This window comes from Chaetodon auriga, chromosome 17 (genome assembly GCF_051107435.1).
Source record: "Chaetodon auriga isolate fChaAug3 chromosome 17, fChaAug3.hap1, whole genome shotgun sequence".
NCBI lineage: Eukaryota > Metazoa > Chordata > Actinopteri > Chaetodontiformes > Chaetodontidae > Chaetodon > Chaetodon auriga.
Genome location: NC_135090.1, coordinates 16,204,157 through 16,225,848, shown reverse-complemented (window position 1 = coordinate 16,225,848; position 21,692 = coordinate 16,204,157). Strand labels below are relative to the sequence as shown.

The 21,692-nt window shown below is 42.1% G+C and overlaps 3 protein-coding genes across 5 annotated transcripts; 2 read left to right on the top strand and 1 right to left on the bottom strand.

Moving 5' to 3' along the window:
• Positions 1–2,007: 2,007 nt before the first annotated feature.
• On the bottom strand, positions 2,008–5,638 carry cks1b (CDC28 protein kinase regulatory subunit 1B). The gene is made up of 4 exons (XM_076754857.1): positions 5,546–5,638; positions 5,229–5,296; positions 4,916–5,043; positions 2,008–4,098 (listed from the first exon to the last, which is right to left on the bottom strand). Exons 2-4 carry the CDS (start codon positions 5,285–5,287, stop codon positions 4,049–4,051), a joined length of 237 nt encoding a protein of 78 aa, XP_076610972.1. The 5' UTR covers positions 5,288–5,296; positions 5,546–5,638; the 3' UTR covers positions 2,008–4,048.
• A 1,512-nt stretch (positions 5,639–7,150) lies between these two features.
• Positions 7,151–17,191, top strand: pbxip1a (pre-B-cell leukemia homeobox interacting protein 1a). 3 transcript variants are annotated; one of them, XM_076754419.1, is made up of 10 exons: positions 7,151–7,275; positions 8,078–8,205; positions 10,271–10,355; positions 10,488–10,555; positions 11,724–12,363; positions 13,545–13,778; positions 14,575–14,615; positions 14,796–14,891; positions 15,057–15,237; positions 15,340–17,191. In XM_076754419.1, exons 2-10 carry the CDS (start codon positions 8,134–8,136, stop codon positions 16,362–16,364), a joined length of 2,442 nt encoding a protein of 813 aa, XP_076610534.1. In that variant the 5' UTR covers positions 7,151–7,275; positions 8,078–8,133; the 3' UTR covers positions 16,365–17,191. The 3 variants fall into 3 exon arrangements, with proteins under 3 accessions (XP_076610534.1, XP_076610536.1, XP_076610533.1); XM_076754421.1 differs by having other exon boundaries at positions 7,171–7,279; XM_076754418.1 differs by having other exon boundaries at positions 7,179–7,513.
• A 2,166-nt stretch (positions 17,192–19,357) lies between these two features.
• On the top strand, positions 19,358–21,004 carry s100a11 (S100 calcium binding protein A11). Its single transcript, XM_076755147.1, has 3 exons — positions 19,358–19,483; positions 19,570–19,716; positions 20,673–21,004. Exons 1-3 carry the CDS (start codon positions 19,379–19,381, stop codon positions 20,802–20,804), a joined length of 384 nt encoding a protein of 127 aa, XP_076611262.1. The 5' UTR covers positions 19,358–19,378; the 3' UTR covers positions 20,805–21,004.
• Positions 21,005–21,692: the final 688 nt, after the last annotated feature.

Genomic DNA, 21,692 nt, shown 5'->3' with positions numbered 1-21,692 from the left:
ACAGTTCTCATAGACTTCAGAGTGAAACATTTAATGCATGGTGACGTCCATTTAACCTTTCATAGTACAAGCAGTCTGTGAAAGTTGTACATACTGTGCAATGGTATAATGCAAAAGGGTCTTTATAACACAGTCAATGATATGTCAAAAAGCAGACGGATAAGCTTTTGGTTATATAAATTCCAAAACAAAAAAGGGCACCAGTTTAAGTTCAGGGGTGCTCCTGTAGTTTGAAGCTCAATGAAAGTATTATTCCACTTTTTGTCCCACTTGCAAGCACCCCAGCGTCAGTTTCCGCAGCATCCATGTGTTATCTAACCTGGAGGAAGCAACCTCAAGAACCAAACATTAGCTGCTTTACTGTCAGCTAGAATTTAAAGGGTAGATAGACCTTAAACGATTAGTTTTTGTTGATTGGCAGAAAATTAGAGCGACAATCATTTGTCCTTTTAAGCAAAAATACTAAAATTTAGTTGTTCCAGCTTTTAAAGTGTGAATATTTGCCCATTTTCTTCTTAAATAACCAGCCGATTGATGACGGGAGGTAGAAATGCAGCCATAACGGTAATATTACAATCAAAATTCTTCCATCAGTAAAATGTATTTCTTAATTGGTGGTGTCATGTTTATGTCGTAAGTGGTGTTACACCGTTTGCTGTCATAAAACTTTTATGTGCATCCGTCTGTCAAAGCCTTTTGGCCTCTTTCTGAGCAGCTGTTGCAGCTAAAGTTAGTTCATAGATGACTTGCAGGGTTAAAATAACTACATGGAGCCAGACTTTTTCATCATAGGTCTTAAATATAAGACAACAAAACTTAATTTATGGATCCTGTTAAAAATTGACACCGTAAGCAACAAAACATATCCTCTGAATTATCCAATCTCTGTGTTTTCCGTTCAGTAAAACCTCTGTGCAGCAATAATGCACAAGTCGTTAACAAGTATAACTTTTAAATGTGCGGCAGATGCTGCGCCTGCCTCTCCCTTTATGCACGTACGCCATCGTAACGACTCGGCCATTCAGTAAAACATTTTGTCCATTAAGCTCGCAGAGACATTTACCGCTAGATGAGACCCATATTACACATGAAACAGGAGATGCTGGAATTGTTAGATTGGCAACATCACAGGCAACTAATAAGAAAAACACGAGTCCAGTCACAGTGCCAGATAACAGATGCAGCATCACTGAGCCACTGGATGAACACCAACTGTGTACCATAATATCACACGTTCATGAGGTGTGCTGTCTGGCATACATGCCTGCGTATTTTGTCAGATCACAGCTTTATCCCAGCAGGGCTCGTCACATTATAGTGCGACGGGTAAGATGATTTGCCCCGACGCCTGATTATTGTACACGTGGCAATTTTACAGCACAGTTTTGGCTCACACATATTCCAGTAAGACTCGTCGGGTTGTAATGATGCTGTGAATAAATTGCGAGGCATTTCTGGGGCCATACAGGAAAGCAGTATGTCAGTGTCAAATTAAAAGGCTGCATGAACACCAAAGATATGGCTTCATAAGGGGGAATAACACTTCAGGTCTCCAGTAGTTTTATTTTCTATCAGTGATTTGGTACCACTTGGGTCTGGCCTAGAAATGGTACATACCCTCTACTCTACTGGATAAGATAAATTGTCCAAAGTGAGTAGAAAGCGGTGGTAAAATAAGTATTTTACGGCGTTGCTGCAGTAGGCCTGAGTTAACTTCATCATATGCACAGACATCAGCAGAGAAAAGATCCCATTGATTTTAGTAAAGGCATCAGATGGCATATATTCCGATTATGGTCATCCAGTGGTTACTGAGTACATCATGCCACACAGCTCATGAATTTAGAAAACTTGAGTGTTGCTGGTGTGATCTATTCCAGTTGGCTGTTGAGACATAGCTCAGTAAATGATGACTCCAGAGTCACATTTCCTACATGAAAATTGCTTTATGGCATTTTCTCTTTATTTTACAGTTGACAAAGACAGGAAGCACATTGAAGAGCAGGTGTGTATTCAGACGTATTCCATGCTGCTGTCTGGTGGATGTTTCTATTCAGTAGGCACACGTTTCAATTTTGACGCAGCCGAATACTGTAGCAATGCAAAAAGTGGGTATCATCAATTCCAGACTCCATTTGTAGAAATCCAATATTCTAGTGATATTTTTAAAGTCAAACCACACACACACAGTAATTCTAAGGGTATGGGGGTTACATCCAACTCGATTAATTTCAGTCATTTCAACACAGACTAAATACATCAACTTTGCCCATATTGAGTTTTTTTGGGTTTTTTTTAATAATTCCAAAAGGCAGAACAGCTCTATAACGACACATGCAATACCTTACAATAAAGGCACAAGTTCAGAGAACCATTCAAGTTCATTTTTTTAGCAGCAGAGCAGCTCAGTATGTGATGGTGAAAACAGGGGCAGAAGGTAAACCCAAACACGCTCGAGTAGCTGCAAGTACTCAGAACGAGCTTGACAGGGAAAGCTGCTGCCTTAACACAATATTTAATACCAAAATAAATGCAACTAGCTTTGGAGCATCTCAGTCAATGATCCGGATTTATTCTATAAGAGCATTTCAGGGTCGTGTCTTCCGTCAAAGCTGTCAACTGCAACTTCATATGTCAAGTGGTCCTGTGTAATCGCACAGTAGTTGAAAACGCCAAATACTGCCAAAACACAAGTCCACACTAATACGATTTAAAAGTTTACATTTATTCAGAAAGGACAACACATTCATAAATACTGAGCAGCTCACTGGTACATCGGACCCATCAAAGATTTGTTTTAAAGTAGGCTGAAGCTAATATAATATGCTCTGATGGAAAGGGATCAAAATTTGCTTCTTGGTGGCTCTTAAAGATGAGGCTTACCGATGAGGCAAAAAGTGTTAAATGCCGATTTACAGTGTCATTTAAACCAAGCAGCAGCATGTCACTTAAAACCGCAATTTGATGTTTCAGTCAATCTTAAAGGGACAGTTCAAATCAAAACGTAACTGTGGCGTCATTTATTAATTTAGATTGGTTTGGTGTATGTTGGCGAGTTCTGGAGAGACTGGCTGTCCAGATGTCTGCCTCCTCCTGAACACAATGGAACCAGGTGGCAATAGTTCTAGTTGTGTTGCTCAAAGCACAGCAAATACATCAGAAATACACAACAGCAATGTTTCTTTCCAGACACTGTGACCCTGTCAGTTAGCTGTAAACAAATCTCCACAAGCTAGCAATGTCAGACAATGTTAGGAGACTCGATGCACATTTCCTTCTATGCAGTGATACGGCTGGCGAGTGTGTTTCAGTAGAAGAAAAATGGGTACACCGTGAAACCACTCAACATCTCCAGGTCATGATTTCTCAGAAAAGACATCGCTGTTGAGTCTTTAAAATATATTTTTTGGCACAATAAGCAGGATACCATCTGGTTCCATCACACTCAAGAGAGGGCAGACGCCTGTACAGCCAATAACTCCACAACTTCGACACTAACCAAAACAATCTGGACGGATAAATAACACTACAGGTAATAATGTCAGATTTTGGGATGAACTGTCCCTTTAACTTAGGATCCAACTATTCCTTCTGACTTGTGTCCTGACCCGAGCTGGACCCAGAATGCATTCTGTTTGAATTATTCAGATGTTTAGAGTTTCACACCGCACATCTTAAATCAGTTAGTCTAAAAAACTGGAATATCCAAGCAGGTTCAGCAAGTTGGACAGACGGGTTAAGTCATAAAGACAATGTGTGCTGATGTGAAGGTTTCTGGCAGACGACGTCGTCGCTGTTAGCACATGAAGAAGTCTTTTCTCCAAAGAGAAGGTGATGATTTCTTTCTTCCCCTCAACACATACTCAATTCCACAACCACTGTTCATAAATGAAATAGTCCTTCTCCAGGTCCAACACGATCAACCAATAAAACAAGTCACCTGCCACAAAAGAGCTCGGTAATCTGCCAGCATGATCCCTTTTTTGATGAGTTGATCTGCGGCACATAAGTAGGACTTATCTTCCAAAGGACCCAGAGAATCGCTCTCTTATGACTTTTGGCTGGGCAGAGGCCGCCGGAACAGCAAGATGTGTGGCTCTGGAGGAGAAAGAACAACGTATGCAATACGTGAGCAGAAATAATGATATATAACAATTACAATGCTTTGATCCCTTTTAGGAAATGCTTCTATCTGAAAGACATCAAGATGGGTTGGGTCCCTTTATTTGCAACTTAGCTAAAGCAAAGGGGTCAAAAAAGTAAAGTGAAAAGGGGGCTTTAGCTTTCAATGAACTTTACACTAGATGGACAGATAGATATTTTATTCATCCCCAAGGGAAATTCACAAGTTAACTATAAAAGTCAAAACTGTTGCTTAGAGTCAGTGTACCCTGCAGTCAAATAACTGAGCAACAATGAAAATGTAGACAGAAGCTGGTTTGGACATATCTGACTCTCAAACCACAACTTTAGACACTTTTGTTGAACTTCATTTTCACTTTCATGCTTGATCATTACCACTTCCTTGTGACTGCTCTTCTGTGAAACCTATACAATAAATACTTGAAAATCTATCCCTCCAGTGTCCTGTCTATTATTGACATGGTCTTGGTTGACTGTTTTAAGTTGGATTTGTGCTAAAAAAAAAAAAAATCTCAGCTCATCATGTCTACCAATGACATTAACTAGTGAAACCACCGCACACATATGATTGTTCTGTATGTGCGGTAAAGTTTCCATCTGTGAAGCATAGTCCCATTGACAAACAGTGTCAGTTGGACAGGCCTAGGTAACCATATTTACCAGAAACATATCTTTAACCAAATACTTAACTAGTAGTTTGTTTACTGTGGGTATAGCAGTATTTTCATATCATTTCTTGAAGGCATTATTCTCTGGCCAGGCAACAAGATACCTGGCTGGTGGATCATGTAATGGACCCATCCTTGGCTCTGCTGGACCCCCAGGTTCCTCCACTCTGTCTCCGACATCAAATGGGTCTTGGGAACACGCTTTGCAATGTCTTTGGGTAGCATGACATGCCTGTAAGACAGAATATGCGGGCGGATCATAACAGACAAGAAACTCTCCAGATAAATATGATTACATAACTGACAATAGTTTGTATACAATGCCAGCTCAGTAACATTACTGCTAGACATTGTTGTAGAATAACGCTGACAAGATTAAATTGCATGTTTCGTAAATATGGGCCATAACTTACACACCTGTACTCGTACTTGTCGTCGTCGTATTTATCAGAGTAGTAGATCTGTTTATGAGACATGACGATAACCTGGCGGAGAAGTTTACAACATGAGTGAACATTCAGAAAGTGACATGAAGCACATCAGCTTAATATTTCCAGTGCACACGCGACAGCAAATTTCAGTTAGCATCACTTAGCAAGTGTGGCTAACAGTTGGGCTAACGCCGCTCAAGTTAGCCGAGAACTAGCGTTATCTCTGACAACTTACGGTCGTGTAAACGTCAAACTAGATGTTTTTGATGTTGTGCGATGCGATTAATGAGCTCTCAGGGTTACCTTATACGATGACCAGAATATCCAGAAGAGAAAAAGTCAATTATTGCAGTTTTTCGTGTCCAACAGTAGCAGGATGTGCACTCTCCCTTTGTTTCCCTCTCGAATGTCTGTGAGCCCGCTTTTCCTCGTTCAAATAGACCTCTTCGCATCCTATTGGTCAATCGATCTCGAGTATTCGTTGGCTATTGGTCGGTTCTGGCTGTCGCAGGAAATGATCGTCATCGCCATAGGTGCTCCTAATTGGTCAGCAAAAAATATGTCGCACACACAACTTGCAGGAAGTTGGAATACAATCCAAACACGGCATACTTTAAAGTTACTGCCTAAACAATGACCCAGATATTTCGACTGTGTTATCATGTGATTTTGACAGGTTCATATGGGCTAACATGACACTAGCTACATATAAATAAATATATGGCCATTTCATCTTTCACAAACATAACATGTATTATAAGCTATCCAAAAGCATATTCTCAAATAACTGACAAAGTAAAATTAAATGTTCATTAAAGTTTCAATTTGCAACAACAGACACCAAAAATAGACAAATGATCTGCGCCAAAAAACTGAACAGCATGTCAGCTTTTATTATAATCAAGTTCAAAAACAGGAAAATCATGAAATGTCAACATCAAGGTTGAAGTATTGTAGCTTGCAGATATTTGAGTCTGTGTAATTAACAAAGTGAAAGACTTTTTTAAAACATCTTCATTTTCAAGGCCCTTCCTCAGCACTTTACTTACATTTTTCTGCCACTTTATGCTTGTACTCCACTAAATTTCAAAAGGAAATGTAGTTTTTACTTAACTAGGCTACACTTATTTGACAACTACTTTGCAGATTATCAACAGATATACACAAAAAAATATGATCATCTTAGAAAATATAATCCACTGTTATAGATAGAAACCACCTTGAACAGCTGCTTACACATTAATGCATCAATAACAACAAAACAATATACATGATAACATAACACTATGAGGCTATAATTTTACTTTTATTTAGGTGCAGTTTTACACTGTAGTGTTACTCCCTTTGCTTGAGTAGGAGATGTGAGACCTTACATCACTGCAGTGTACATACAGCATAACATAACCAATCTGGAACTACAGACTCCAGTTCTCTTTGATGGCATGTTTGGGTTCACGTGCGTGCTCTCATTTGAGATATGCAGACGTGTCAAAGCAAATATGTCTTTCACCGACAAAACAGTTAACAGACAGGAGCCAGATGATGAAATTAATGTCCACACTGGAGCAACCGGAGCGAAGGGGCTGTCCACTCTGGTAAGTCCCGCAGGTCAAATATAACTCTGCAGACGTGTCAGTGCGCGGCTGGTTGTGGTCGCCTCTCCCTTCTGTGTATATATATGCACGCATGCATCTTGAGGGTTGGGTTCACACATGAAGCTGTATTATTGAAAACCAGGGCAAGGGTCCGTCCGCGTCGATCATCTGCCACTTTCACCTGCGAGCGTCAATCACACTAGGATGTGCGTCGACTTCGTGACACGACATTTCTATCTGATTGGTCTAGCCTTGCTTAGAAGGCGGGATCTCCGTAGCCTCTGCTGAAATCCCATTGGAGGAAAGGCGCCTTGGCTGACGTGACGCAGCTTGGAATTCCCAAAGTTCCCAAGTTCACGGGGAGACAGGAGCGTTGTTCATACTACAAAAACAAAACGTTTTGACGACAAAAACAGCGAGCGACTGAGGTGTAAGCAAGTGGGTAAATAAACCGTCTTGTTCGTGTTTAATTCGGTAGAGTCTAGCAGGTGTTTGAAGCGCTCGCGAACAGTTGGGCCTGAGTGAGAACGCGGAAGAGTGGGAATGCTGAGCCTACCATCCTTTGTTTACCATCATGAATGAACCTTTAATTCGGTTGCTACAACAACCATAGCCCCTTAATTCTGTGTCTCGTGTGTGCTAAACGGAAGCCTAGCGAGCATAGCGTTGTCGACAAGTGAGTATGAACCTTTGTTTGCTCGTTGCTGGATCAATGAAGTGCTCGTGTCTGGGGTTTGACCATTTTTGGTAATTTCACTGCCACACAGATTGAGTGGATGGACGGATCTGAATGAATGGTTGGCTGGAAATAGCTGCGGTGGTGAATGCGGTGTGGAGATTCCTGTTTCTTCTCATCAAGCCTTTGTTTAACTACGCAGCAGTATATTATGGATGCCACCACACCGTTACATAACTTGTATCAACGACAATCTGGTCTTTATCCCGTGAGTGCGGTGAATTAGGTCACTAACTGTAACCTTAGTGCATAAAAATGTCCTCCTAGACTACTATTTACACGTTCATCGTCTTTATACTGAAGAAGATTAGACATAATCTGTCATTATGTCATGTTCAGAACTGTGCATATTCATAATTTTGGATATTGGCCTGCCTGTATCTGTTCTAATAACCAAGTTACAGTCAAATTATTGCATCCAGATCATTGTGTTAACTCCCACAAGACGTGCGGTGTTTGCATCAGGCATGTTCAATGAAGACCCGTTTCTGTCGTCGTCTGCAGAATATCATAAATCTGAACCTGCACCGCGCTGTGCCACGTTGAGCCTGAAGAGGGCGATGTCTGACAACAGCAACAGCACAGGCAGCACTGGCTCTTCAACCAACAGCTGGACCCTCCTCTCCCCCGAGGTAAGACCGAGAACCAGATCAGGAAACTGCTCCAAGCTCAGGGTGCCTGGATGTCATTTAGAGGATGGATGTCTTCCTTGCTCATGAATGCAAGTTCATGTGAAATATGGCATGTCTGTGGTGAATATTTCCTGAGTACTAAATGATGAGCCAGTGTTCAAATACTTGCATAAGATAAGATAAGATATTCCTTTATTGGTCCCACAGTGGGGAAGTAGCAAAAAATAAAGGGCATCAGTAGAAAAAGACATTAAATAGCATTAAAACAAGCAATATAAACAATATAAACAAGGGATATTGAAAAATATGAACACTTTAAACAAAGGGGAAATACAGAAACTAAAATGCATGTGCAGTTTAAATGCATAACGTGTGTATTTATGGATGTGAGGCATTGACATCCTTGTGCAAGTATTTGTGCATGACTGTACTGCAGTGGTGGAATGTAGCTAAGTACATTTACTGAAGTACTACACTTAAGTGTAAATTCAAGGTACTTGTATTGTACTTGAGTATTTTACTTTACACTTCTACATTCTTCACTACATTTTAGATGGAAATTCTGTACTTTTCACTCCACTGCACTAGTTACCTGTCATTTTTCAACTTTTCATACCCTTCCTGTCCAGTGAAAACCATATATTTCTATTTTGCTGATTTTAAGCTGAAGCGTTAAGTGTTCTTTTATGGGCTGAAAAAATTCTCCTACTTCATAAGCGAAGTAAATTATTCAAACCCTCTTTGGTTAGCTGGAAAATGCCACAGAGCTGAAAACTGGCTGTTTTTCTCACGGAAAGTTGAGTTTTTAGAGATGTGTGGTTCTCGCAGGACAGAAATACCACAAACACGATGATCTTACAGAATATGATGCACTCCTCAAGATTAAATTACCCAACAATATAGAAAGTAGTTAAAATGAGCTCAGCCTTAAACATCTACTGCAGTAAAACCCGTGATTAAACCCCTAAAAACTCATCTCTGTTCATCAAAATTCCACATTTAGAAGTTTTTTTCCCAGAGAATCAGATCTCTTCATGATTTACATTGGCTTAGATCTGACTCTGCACCTTTGCCTTCATGTAGTATCTCCACCCACCCGTCTGCCGCTTGCCTGCAACTTCGACTTTGCTCATTAAACACACCTCATCAGCAGCTTGTATCTGACAAACTTTGCCGTAACTTCCTTCATCAACACCTCCAAGCCATATAAAATGTCTTGTCAGCATTTGACATGAATCACCATCTGTGTTGGCAGGTTAATGTTGGCTAACATCGAGCACGCTGCAGATTTGTTAGGCCACAGTCAATAGATAAAACACAAGACTAATAACTTGCAGACTGACCAGCACGTTGGCTCGTGCTCGCTGTGGATAAATGGATGGAACAGCGCAGGCCTCAATATACATTTTGTGGAGAAACGCATTAGTTTTTGTGTAAAACAACAAAACTGTGCTCTGGAAAAAGGCTACTGCAGGCTACAGTTTGGCTGTCAGATGCTCTGGTCATACATGGAGGCTCAACATTTCCGCTTTTGAAAATTGGCAACTGAAAACAGAACACTTGTCTGCCATCGTTATGAAAATAGCAATACTTAACTTGCAAATTGCTGATACATACTGTAGCTACACCTGGCTTCTCCTCTGATCCCCCTCGGTTCACTGCAAGTTGGTGCAGGATTGGTTCCTTCATTATGTTACCCTGGCTGTCTGATTCCGTGTTTCAGAGACTCTCATTGGTCCACTGCAGGCACAAGGTGCACAAGCTCAGCCGTGGCTGCTTATTTCACTCATGATATGTCTTGTAGCATATAAAAAAAACACCATATGGGCATGTTAACACAGTCAAAACTTGATTTTCACTGGAGGGGATGTTTAATTCAGTCAACATCACAAATTATAGTGATAGGTGATAAACTAGATATACTAACATGTCTTCTAGCCAAAACGTAGATGCGTGTGCATGAATGCCTGCACTGGGTGTGCTGGAAATGTCAAGGTCAGTGTTACCACTGAGGATACCATAGGTGGTGAAGCCTGATCTCCTGGGGTTTTCTCTCACTCCGCAGGAGGCCGCTGTTGAGAATGTCGGGCCAGTAGACGACGGCACTGAGAGTCTGGGCGACGTCCCGAGTCTCTCTGAGGAGGTGACAGGTATAGACAAGTCGAGATCAATGGCTACTGGCGACGGTGGTGACACAATATAAATCAATATTTATAGTGGAAAAGGTTGCTTGTAAAGCTGTTCTTTGTCTTCATATTTTAGTTTTGACATTGTTGTTTCAGGAGCTGCTGCAGAGTTCAAACCAGGTGACATTTCAATAGAAACTGTCCTGTCTGAAGAAGGCCATCAGGTTGGTACACAGTAAACATGTATTAATCCAGTTAGGGCACAAGTTAGACCATTAAATAACATTATATTAAGAGGACAAAACACTGTGACAATATCCATTTCCTGCCTGTCCTATCTACTACATCAGCTTTATATACCTGCCTTTGTTGCCAGTGCCTCAGAACCAAGAAGCAACTCGATTACTATTTACTATTACTTTTATAGTTTAAGGGCCATACAGGGTGAAATGTGTCTTACAGGCTGCAAAGATTCACTGACAGTAGCCTCAGTAGAGTTTGATGCCTTTAGACACATCAGATGTTTCCTGAAGTTGTGATTGCAAAGAAACTGTCTCAGTCTTACTGTGCCAATACTGGCGCTCAGTACAAATTGAGGTTGAGACCAGTACTCTTGAAATTGTCAAATGTCACTCTGGGCAGTGTAGGAAGTCATTAAATTTAAGAGAAGTATTGTAAACAATAGACACTGAGGGAAATGGATGCACTTAAAAGCCTGCTGCAAAGAATCTTGGCTTTTGCTTTGACAGTAATTTAATGTTTGAGCAGCACACAACAAAACTTGTGCAGGCTTGTTTTTATCGTCGGAGAAATGTTTTCCAAAATAGGATCTATCTTTATCAGAGAGACCATGTTTCACACTTTAATTTCCTCACAGCCTCTTCACCTTCCTCAACCAAAAATCTGTTAATCAGCTGCAGATTGTACAGAACTCTGAGCTGCCAAGATTGAAGGGAAGTGACCACACTGTGCCTGTTGTAGCCTCCTTGCACCTCCTCCCAGGATGATTTAGGATTGATTTTAAGATTTCAAGGCTCTTAAAGGCCCCTCTCCATACTAGATAACCAACCTCTTATTCGCATATGAGCCAGTACATAGCCTGAGAGAATCAGTGACCTTATTAAATCATACATTTATTGGAGAGCTTTTACTGATTCTGCTCAGTTTTTATTGACTGCTCCTTTGCTGGTTTTATTTACTTAATTTGTTTATGTCTGTTTATGCAATCTGCTCGTTATGAAGTTGTTGCTTGGGGGTGAAGCACTTTGTAACTTGTGCTCTATCGAAAATGATTATTAAAAAAATAAAATCGTAGCACCTTATGACAAAATAATGATCCCAAAGTATAAAAGTATTCACACAGAACTTTTTTTTCACTGCCCCAACTTCTAGGTGTGTCAAGAGACCTCTCCAGAGTCCAGCGAGGGCCCCATTCCTTCTAGTCCAGCACGGATGAGTCCTCTTCCACCCTACCCTCTTGACCCTCCAGACCTCGACCTGGAGAGTCAGGCCCCAGTCATCCATGACATTGTAACCAGCTCTCCCAGTGACAATGAGCACCTCGGGGCCACTCCCTTTGTCACCAACATTAATCTGGGGGCTCCGCTAGATATTCCTGCTGCTGAACTCCTACCACCCGAGCCCGAGGAGCCCTGCTCTGCTCCTCCCCTGACTGAGATCCCCGTCTATACAGAACAAGTGCTTGACACGCCTGCTGATATCAGGCCGACCCCTGCTGGGGAGAGTCCTGCCTTCACTGCTGAAGCTGAGGTCAACATCCCCACAGAGACCGTTGCAGCCACTGATCTTCCTTCTCATGTTGAAGCTGATATCAGCTTTGCTACAGAGGGTACAGAGCTGCCAAGCCGACACCCAGGGAGCCTGGTGACCGAAAGCCCTGTCGATGAAAGTCCTGCACCAGAGACTATTGGTTCAGTAGAGTCAGAGGAGGAGGAAGCTGTGGAAAAGGAGGAGATGGAGCCATCTGAGACAGTGACCCAGGAAGAGAGAGAAGAGGAAGAAGAAGAAGAAGGTATGGAAATCTCCTATATACTCCTCTAACAGGATTAAACGTCTTTACTCTTCCCTTAGCTGTCCCGAGACACAGAAATGTCCATCATACACCCATGGCAGTTTGGCCAGTAGCTGCTGAGGTATGTTGCTCTGCACCTAAGTGTTGGACAAGCCGACATCACCATCCTCGCTCTTTGCTGCTGGCTGCACAAAAGCTAAAGATAGCCCTTAATAGTGTAAGAAAACAAATGCCAGACAGGAATTTTAACAATGAAAGTAGAAAATGCAATAGAAAAAACATCCAGTTAGCTATGGGTAATGGACGGCAGAGTCCTTTCTGCAGTAAAATTGTGCCTGCAATAACCTGTTATGGGACCCCTGAGCAAAAAGTAGTTGCTGGGCTCTTTCTAACCCCCATTCCTCCCATTCACATTATGTGCAGCTTCTCTCTGCTCTTTCTCTTTGCTATGTGGTAGCATGATTTAACACAATTCAACAATATGCACGATGCACTGTGAGCATGTCCTCAAAGTTGGAATTGATCATATCATCATAAAGCAACTGGCGCACAGTGAACGTGGGGCTTTTGTGGGCCGCTGGGGATCTGAGGCCCCGCAGCAGTAAATACCTTTGCCCGGTTGGTAATTCAGTCTTCATGAAAGTGAGTGAGTGATTTATGGCTCTTTGTAATTAGCACAAGTTGATAGAAGCAGCGAACGAGTCCTCTCGCAGAAGAATTGGTTAACATGTTTCTTATCTGTGTCACGCGAGCAGCTGGAAATTGATTTATCTGTGTGACAGGGAGGCGTAAACCCCGCTGAGAAAATGAAGAAACCCCCATGCATGAAATTACTGTTGTCGTAATTTAGTGAGAAAATGTCACCCATTTCCACGAGCAGCACTGACTTTTTGTCAGCCCTTTTTCACAAGCTGTTTACACACTGTTGTGTTTTTCAGCTGGTGTGTTCACTCAGATTGTGGTGGTTTGTGTGAGGCCGTCTGCCAGTAGATAATTATGATTTTCAGAAAAGTCTAGTTCTGACACTTTTGTTGCCAAAGATGTCGAGATGATTTGTTGAAATGAGTCAGGGGCCACATTTGAATCCATGTGGTTTGACTTTAGGCTCAGTGTCATCTTTCACAAAAATACATGATTGAATGTGACGACTCTGCTTTTTCATTTTCTTTTTCCTCCCTTAGAGCCATCCGGTAGTTTTGATTTGGGCGACACAGGCAGTTTTGACGATGGACTGAGGAGGAGGAATGTCCCCTCCTTCGAGGCACCAAGGCCAAGAACATCAGATGAGGAAGATGAGGATGAGGAAGTGGAGTTCAGGCTGGCAGAGAAGAAGGAGGAAAAGCCGTGGTTCTCCTTGAACAAATGCATTGTGGGTTCTCTGATTCTGCTCTTCTTAGGTTCCCTGTTCCTCTCAGGTGAGTTCCTCTATTATCTAATTACGCCTGCTAGCTTGCTTCTGCTTTTCATGGTCAGTACAGCAACTGTGTTTTCAATAAGTATTATTTAGTAAAGATGCTTATGTTAGAAATATCTTAGGATGAAAGTTTGCTTGTACTGCCCATCTGTGCACCTGCCTCCACCTGTTATATCAGAAGTTTGACAGTTGTCAGGTTTCTTGTAAATGTTGTTGCTTATTTGACAGTTCTAGTATTTCCAAATTACATGAGCACATTTATTCGCAGTTGTCAGCAACAGACAGAAGTCTGTTTTTAGGTCTTGTTGACTAAGCTGCACTATGTCAACAGGTTTCCTCTCTGACCTGGATAATGGTAGGTCCAGTACTAAAGATAAGACAGCAGTGTAAGCTTCTGCACTAGCTGGCTAACACTCAATAACTTGTCCAAGCACTTATCTGGCCTGACACTTCATGCAGTGGCAGCAGAAAATGGCAAATAACACGCACTCTGATTTGTACAATAACACTCTTTATCACTGTTTGGAAGGACTCACTGGATGTTGAGGGTGCTTCAGTAGAGGGGAAATGGCCAACTGCTGGCAATCTGCTTGGTTAGGGAAAATATATCTTACTTTTTTAATGGAATTTAAAAACTTCTGCCTACACAAATAGTGTCCGTGTTGCGCACAGGTAGTGCCTGAGCTCTTGGAATGCACCTCACGACAAAAGAATCTATGTTGTTGTAAGACGGCTTGGCAGCTGTGTGTCAATAAAAAGTGCCTGTTGTAAGAGTTGTGTCAACGATGTGTTGACAGGTGACTTTGACGCCTCTGATCATGACGGAGAACAAGGCCAGGTCTGTTCCTACCGTTTTTCACCTTGCTTACTCATTCTCAGCGTTATGTATGTTGACCACTGTGTGTTTAGACAGTTTATTTAAAGAAAATGTGAGTCTTAATACTTAAAAGACAAATGCTCAAGATAGGATTATTTAAAAATATGTGTGTTGTTCATTTGCCAAACATTTCCAATCCAGGACTGGCTTAGCAGTGATCCACAGGATATGAAAGAGCTATTGGATAAACTGGCGCAGGAAAACCAGCAAATCGCTGTGCTAGAGGCTCAACTACAGGTCAGTGTACCAGTTATACTGATGCTAATGATGATGCTTTATCCTTTCATGATGTTTTCATGAACTGCAATATATAGACCGCATGTGTTCAATAAATGTTTTTGATTGTTGTCCAAGTTGTGCAGAATCTGGCTTTAACTACTGCACGTTTTCCTTATTTCTTAGTCTCAGAAAGAAGAACTCGTCTCTGCTCTGAGGGCTGTAGCAGCAAGCGGTGATGAGAAGGGCAAAGCAGGTCTGGAGAAAGAAAACGCAAAGCTGAAGGAGGAGCTGTCATCGCTGCCTGTTCTGAAGAAAGAGCTGGAGAGTCTGAGGGCCAGGGTGACCGAACTCAGCCAGCTCACAGGTATAATGCTGCAAATATGAAGTGAACGGATTCCTCAGTGGTAACATGTACAGCAATTAAATACCGAACCGTTATAACTTTGATCTCCTAAATCCTTCACAGCTGATGAAATGCCCCCGGCTACCTCAAGCTCAGCCCCTCAATCTGGTGACCAAGATGGTCGGAGTACACAGAAACCAGCTGGACCCGAGAGGAGGAAGGACCCAAATGAGGGAGGAAAGCTGAAGGTAGAACTCCAGAGGCAGAGGGTTCTTTTGGAAGAGAGCAGGAAGAGACTGGAAGGGATGAAAAAAGATGGAGGCGACAGGAAACGAGTGAGGGATAGTTTGGAGCAGATCCAGAAGAAGCTCTCTGAGCAAGTCGAGAGGTGGGGTAAGAAGAAGCCACAGGAGTCCAAATGGAAAGGGAACAAAGGCAAAACCAATGAGCGGGACCACGGGAAGAAAGAAGACAAGAAAGAGTGGAGAGGAGAGAAAGACTGGAAGCACAGCAAAGAGGGAGGATGGAGGGACAAAGAAGAGAAGAAGGAGTGGAAGTCTCAGAAGCAAAACTCTCACAAGGAGGCATGGAGGAAACACCAGGATGAGTGGGAGAGGAAGAAAGGCGAGCGCAGAATGGACAGAGAGGAGAGGAGGAAGGAGAAGCCGTGGCACAGCCGGCCTGAGAGGAACCCCCACAGCCATCATCAGCATCACCACCAGCAGCCCCGTCAGCCTCATCAGCACGTCCAGAGCGACTTCTGGAGAGACCAGGAGCAGAAGCTCAGACGCAACGTCCGCCCCCAGCTGGGCTGCAGCTCTGTGGAGGACTGCGCCGGCAAGGAGGGGCTGTACCCCGTGGAGCTGCCCGAGTTTGAGGAACTGCTGGAGGGCTACCTGAGCAAGCTAGAAGGATCTTCATCTGAGAGCAAGGACAAGGTCAGGAAGCTGACTGCGGAGTACTTCGAGGACGGCGTGTTTATCCACGACAGGGTCCTGTTCAGTGACTTCGCCGAGGACGTGGCGGACATTCTGGAGGACATGGTGGACGTTTTAGAGGGCGGTGGGCAGAAGGACGACGACTCCCTGGAGGAGGAGATGGAGGAGTTCGAACGAGAGGCCCTGTGGAAGTTTGCCGCCACAGCCTAAACAGACAAAGAGGGGGGGAATGAGTAAAATACAACACTAAGATGCAGCACAAGTGGTGGTTTTATAGGACATTTCTTGCCTACATTCTCCTCTTCAGAGCTGTAATTGTAGTAACTTCTGGTACAGAGTGGTTGTGCCTCTCATAAACGTGTCCCTCTGAGTCTCTAATTATAAGCTAGACTTGTTCTTGTCATTTTGGACTTAGTCGTTGTTACCTACCTCTGTCAGCGCAAAATCCTTCAGTAATGTGTTGTGTGGCTTCTCCTCTGCTATACAGTGTTTTCTCAATACGTAGTGCATGTTGCAGTTCATAATGTAAATTCAAAATGATGATATTCAGATCACACACAAAAAAAACTGGGCTTTAAGGAGATGATATTTGCAAATAATTCTGTTGAGCACACAGTGCGGTGGTTAAAGAAATTCATGCGTTTGGTTTAGTGCTAGATGAGGTCAAAGCAGGTTAAGACAAGCAGCTTCAAACAAATGCAGAGAAACTTTTTTGCAGATACCATTTGCCTCAAGTTGGGTGTAACTGTCCGATCCCAGAGGATGAGATCCCGGTTCTTTCAGTGATAAGAATCAGATCAGGTCAGACCAGTTTTGTGTCAGCAGCTCTTTAATAGGTTTGGGCAAATGCACACAGAGTGCTGTTTCAGAGCCCCGAGCATTTGGTTTCTAGATTGTAGTCTTTTCATCCTCCAACTCCCAACTGTCAGTTCACAGCAGACGTGTGGAAACAACCAGGAACCAGTTTTTTGAAACATCAGTGCTGCTCAAAAAGAAGAAAAAGAAAAAAAAAAAAAAAAAAAAAGCAATAGGACAAAGTGATAGCCATAGCTAAATTTATGACTGCTAAACCACATTAGCACTTTTCTCAAACATTCACACATTTACAGCAGTTTTTTCCTCACTTTTCTCTTCTATTGTCTTTTTTTTTTTTTAGATCATTTGTTCTCCTGTTATTTTTTCTTATGTAGCCATGGGGACCTCCAACACCTGATCTACATATACTGGGTATCCCAGAGCATTCGGAGTGAAAAGTACATCTACAGTGATCCCAAAAGAGTCTCATTTCATGGATTCATTCATTTGCCCTGAATGAGAATGACAGCCAAACCAGTATTTTTCTCTTTTTTTTCTCATTGTCCTCTTATTTTGTTAGCAGGTCGGCGTAAACTGACATGCACACAAGTGATGAAGTTCTTCAGTTCAAGAAAATGACAAAATGAGGAGGCCGCTGCCTTTTGGTTTTCAGATGTGAAGTTGAATGAGCAAACGGTAAAAGAAGATACAAAGTGTTGCAGGGCTGCTTTCCACTGTTGGGTACTTAAAAGACTTTTTGTTGTTTTTAGTGTTTGATTCTAGTCATATTTGATGGTGAAGCTTTCCCTCTTTAGGTGGACATGAAGTTAAAGTCGACAGATTGTGATTGTTGGTTCACATTTTTCAGTGAAAGAAGCTTTGAAGTGTTTCATGTTTATTTATTGTCAGTACACTGCAACTCTTTTCCTTATTTTTAATGAGAAAAGCCACAGATTTTCTCCAAGGCCACGCACATTGAATGTGTGAAAATGGTTTTATTTTGGTTTTCAGAAATTTAGTTTGCCAGCTGCTGCTTATGTGCCTTTATTATTATGAATATGTTGGAGTGGTCAAGAGATTTAGATTTCATTTGCTCCTGCGAGATTAAGAAGAAAACAAGTTTACTCTACGTGCTATTTTAGTGCTGCTTCCAGGGCAGAGAATGAATGTCCTCGGGTTTACACAGGAAGAGATGAGCAGATTTTTGTTAAACGTTCTCTGCTGTTTGTACACAGGGACTTTTTTTTTCTGGAAAGATTTTAGACCAAAGGGATCAGAAGAAAGCTTAATTTCAACGGATGAGTTCTATGAAACACATTTATGAAAGGTTAATCAATATTTGAGAAGTATTTTTGTCTTTGTGGGACAACAGTAGGGCTTACTGATAACGTAGGAACTGCCTCTGATGTGCATGCGATTGATCCCTAGACAAATGTATTCAGAAATTTGGATCATTTTTAATTTTTTTTTTTTTTTTTTTCCATCATCAGTTATGTCCTCTTTTAGGAAGTCAGTGTTAAGTTCAATAAAATTTCCACCATTGAATATGTAAAGTTTGTCCTTATTTCACTTGCAATTTGATCCATTCATTATATGGAGAAAATATAAGGATGTGATGTGTTCGCTGGTTCCCAGCCGTGTGTGACTCACGCTCTGGCAGGAAGTGGAAGTGTTGGCATGACCGGCATGTATTATCACATCTATGTTGCCAAACTAAAATATTTACATCCAGATTAAATACTCAGAGCAGGAGCTTACACATTCACAGACACAACCTCCCTTGTCGGCCTGTGCACGATACATGAACCAACCAGTCACCTGCTACGCTGATGAACGAGAATGTAAGCAATGATTGAGAACAGTCAGTGTGAAACTGCAGAGAGCTTATCGGTCTGTGAGTTCTACAAACAAGTCACCGTGCAAGCATTTCTGTGCGATTTTACTTTGTTTCCACATAAAAAAAAGTGCAGATGGATCAGCAACAAAATGCATAGACAGACAATGTTGAGAAAAGAAATGAAAGGTAAAAACACAAAGCAAAATATAACAGTGTCATCCTCCACAGTCCTTAAAATGCTATGAATGAAACTGCACTTACATACCAAACCGTGTGCTTACATACGGCAGTGTGTGTCGCCTTGAATGGCACATTATTTGAGTCATGTTTTGTATAAACCAATTAGTGCTTAGACAGGCATGATTCAGTGGCTTGATTAGAATGGCCTGACAAAAATGCCGTCACTAAATCCCTTGCTCTGCAGACAGACTGAAATGGGGTTTTTTGCTATCATCAGTGCAAATTTGCCCTTTGCAGGACAGAGTGGCAGTTTTTTTCTGCCTCTCTGTTCATGTGGATGTTCAGGCGTGGTGGAAATCTGACAGATAACGTCAGATGGGGGAGAAGAGGGCAGGTTAAGTGTTTTCCGCTGATGTGTGCATCAGTGAGCGGAGATGAAGCATATATATTAAGAGAGGTGGCGGTCAGAGTGGAGGGACGCGGTTCTTGGTACCACCTTAGCATCTCAGCACAAACGGTGAGACCACAGACGCTGCTGTGCAACTCTATCTTTGACTTTGCAGCTTTGTTGACAATTTCTTCCTCTTTTCATTTACCATCCAGACCTCAGCACAGGCCACCATGGAAGCTGCCATCTGCACCCTTGTCACCCAGTTCAAGACCTATGCTGGAAGCGATGGATCCTCCAGCACCCTGAGCAAGGACGAATTCCACAAGCTGGTGGTCACCCAGCTTCCCAACTTTGTCAAGGTAAAAGACCAGATTTGTTCTCAGCCACTTTAACTGCTGATTGTGATCAACTTTGCATCCAGAGCATTTACAGATAGACGTTAGGAAAGCTGTGGTTTATTGGGCAACATTAAGGTGTCTGAAGCCTCTTTAGGTGTCTGCTGTTGCAACTCCACTCTTATCCATCCTCATAAAAGACCCATTTTGGTCGAGGTGGAGCTGAAATTTAACTACCTTGAACACAACTGCAGCTAATGATTGTTTTCATAATGGATGAATCTGCTGATTATTTTCTCCATTAATCAACTGATTGTTTAGTTTGTAATTTGAAATCTCTCTGAAAAAGCTCTACTTTTTAATACTGTAGTATAGGTCATTTAATTTATTAAAATTATGTTTTATAAACTCTCTGTATGTTTTGTATGCAAAAATCTAGAAACTAAAGCTGTTAAAACATTGTGGTGGAGTAAGAAGTACAAATTTCTCTCTGAGATCAAAGTAGAAATAGACTGTGGCATGAAAAGTGAAGACACAAGTAAAGTGCAACTACCTCAAACTGATGCTTAAGTGCAACACTTGACTGGATGATCTGAGCTCCATTGCATTCCTGGTCCTGGACAGCTCATATGAAAAACTCAACAACTTGTAAAACATACACTTTGTTCACTCTGTACATAAAAATACAATCTATGTGTATTTTGTCATGAATAATTATTATGTTACAATGTGCAGGTATTTATATCAAGCCTAAATCGCATGTTTTATTAATTTAATCTGTGTTGTATGGTGGTCATTGTGAGTGACAGACTTTGGTACGTGTAGCTTTGTATGGCTGTAAATGAATTGTCCCTCAGTTATCATTTATTAGCCGACTGCACTCAACCATTAGGTGGCAGGACAGCCCTGCAGAGTGGCTGACATTGCACCTCTGAGTGATTTTGTAATGATCAGGGTCTCCTCTCTGTGACCACCCACAGAACGCCAACGATGCCGGGGCGATCGAGCAGCTCATGGACTCGCTGGATGAGAACAATGACAAGGAGCTGACTTTCTCCGAGTTCTGGCAGCTGATTGGAAAGCTGGCGAGCAAACAGGGAGGTTTCAGTTAGTAGAGCTCGTCATCTTCTATCAGTTGTGGCTTTGAGCTGATCAATCAATCCAGTTTAAGCTGTCCAAGTGTGAACTCAAAGGCACTCACGTCCTTTTATCGCTCCACCAGTGCCACATGTGTCATCCTTTAGTTAACCATTTGTTGAATGCAGGGAACTTTGAATTAAAGGCTTCATTGTCTTGAACCCTCAGCCACCAACACTCTGTCTCCTGTCATTCATTCACCACATTATTTCATGTCCAATAGTCCACATTTAAGCAAAAGTGTATTACAGCCTCGCTTTAGGGGCCTGTAATCCTATACAGTATGCATTACTGCTGCCACAACTACACCACCCAGGCCATATATATATATCTTGTTCCATAGAGCTTCTCAATGCCTGAACAAAGCTGCCTGACCAAGCGCTAAGCAGCGGTAATGCAAAAACATAGCCTGGCCTTCACTGTCTGTCAATGAGGCCTCAGCAGACTGTGTAAAGGGGACATGAGGACCACATACAGTACAGACAGTTGTGTTTGAGAGGACTTGTTGTTTTTGCAGCATTTGGGACTTTGAAGCTGAATTGCATTGTGTTTGTTTAGCTGCTAACTCTTGGTCTAATGGTCACTCTGTGTTAATTCTGATGTCTAGACAGAGTTATGCGTGCTGGCTTGCTCCCCAGCTGTTTTATAGCCTATAGGCCTGTTTTCATTTCGTCAAAGAGGCTAGGTGCTGCTAGCCGATGCCGAAAATGCCGACCTTTCAACGGATAAGAAAATGTGACCTTTGTATTCAAATCAGACCTACTAAGGTGCCAGTGTGGGAGGGGTGGTGACGGGCAAATGAGCCAGCAGTGACAAAGTGAGGGACAAAGCAGAGCAGGGCATCTATCTAGTGCAGGGTGTGC

Coding starts and splice junctions, on each gene's coding strand:
- cks1b (XM_076754857.1), bottom strand. CDS start 5,287: ATGTCTCATAAACAGATCTACTACTCTGATAAATACGACGACGACAAG. Junction 5,044..5,228: donor GACGACAAGTACGAGTACAG/GTGTGTAAGTTA, acceptor TCTGTCTTACAG/GCATGTCATGCTACCCAAAG. Junction 4,099..4,915: donor TTACATGATCCACCAGCCAG/GTATCTTGTTGC, acceptor TTTCTCCTCCAG/AGCCACACATCTTGCTGTTC.
- pbxip1a (XM_076754419.1), top strand. CDS start 8,134: ATGTCTGACAACAGCAACAGCACAGGCAGCACTGGCTCTTCAACCAAC. Junction 10,356..10,487: donor TCTCTCTGAGGAGGTGACAG/GTATAGACAAGT, acceptor TTGTTGTTTCAG/GAGCTGCTGCAGAGTTCAAA. Junction 14,616..14,795: donor ATGACGGAGAACAAGGCCAG/GTCTGTTCCTAC, acceptor TTTCCAATCCAG/GACTGGCTTAGCAGTGATCC.
- s100a11 (XM_076755147.1), top strand. CDS start 19,379: ATGTGTGCATCAGTGAGCGGAGATGAAGCATATATATTAAGAGAGGTG. Junction 19,484..19,569: donor TTAGCATCTCAGCACAAACG/GTGAGACCACAG, acceptor TTTACCATCCAG/ACCTCAGCACAGGCCACCAT. Junction 19,717..20,672: donor AGCTTCCCAACTTTGTCAAG/GTAAAAGACCAG, acceptor GACCACCCACAG/AACGCCAACGATGCCGGGGC.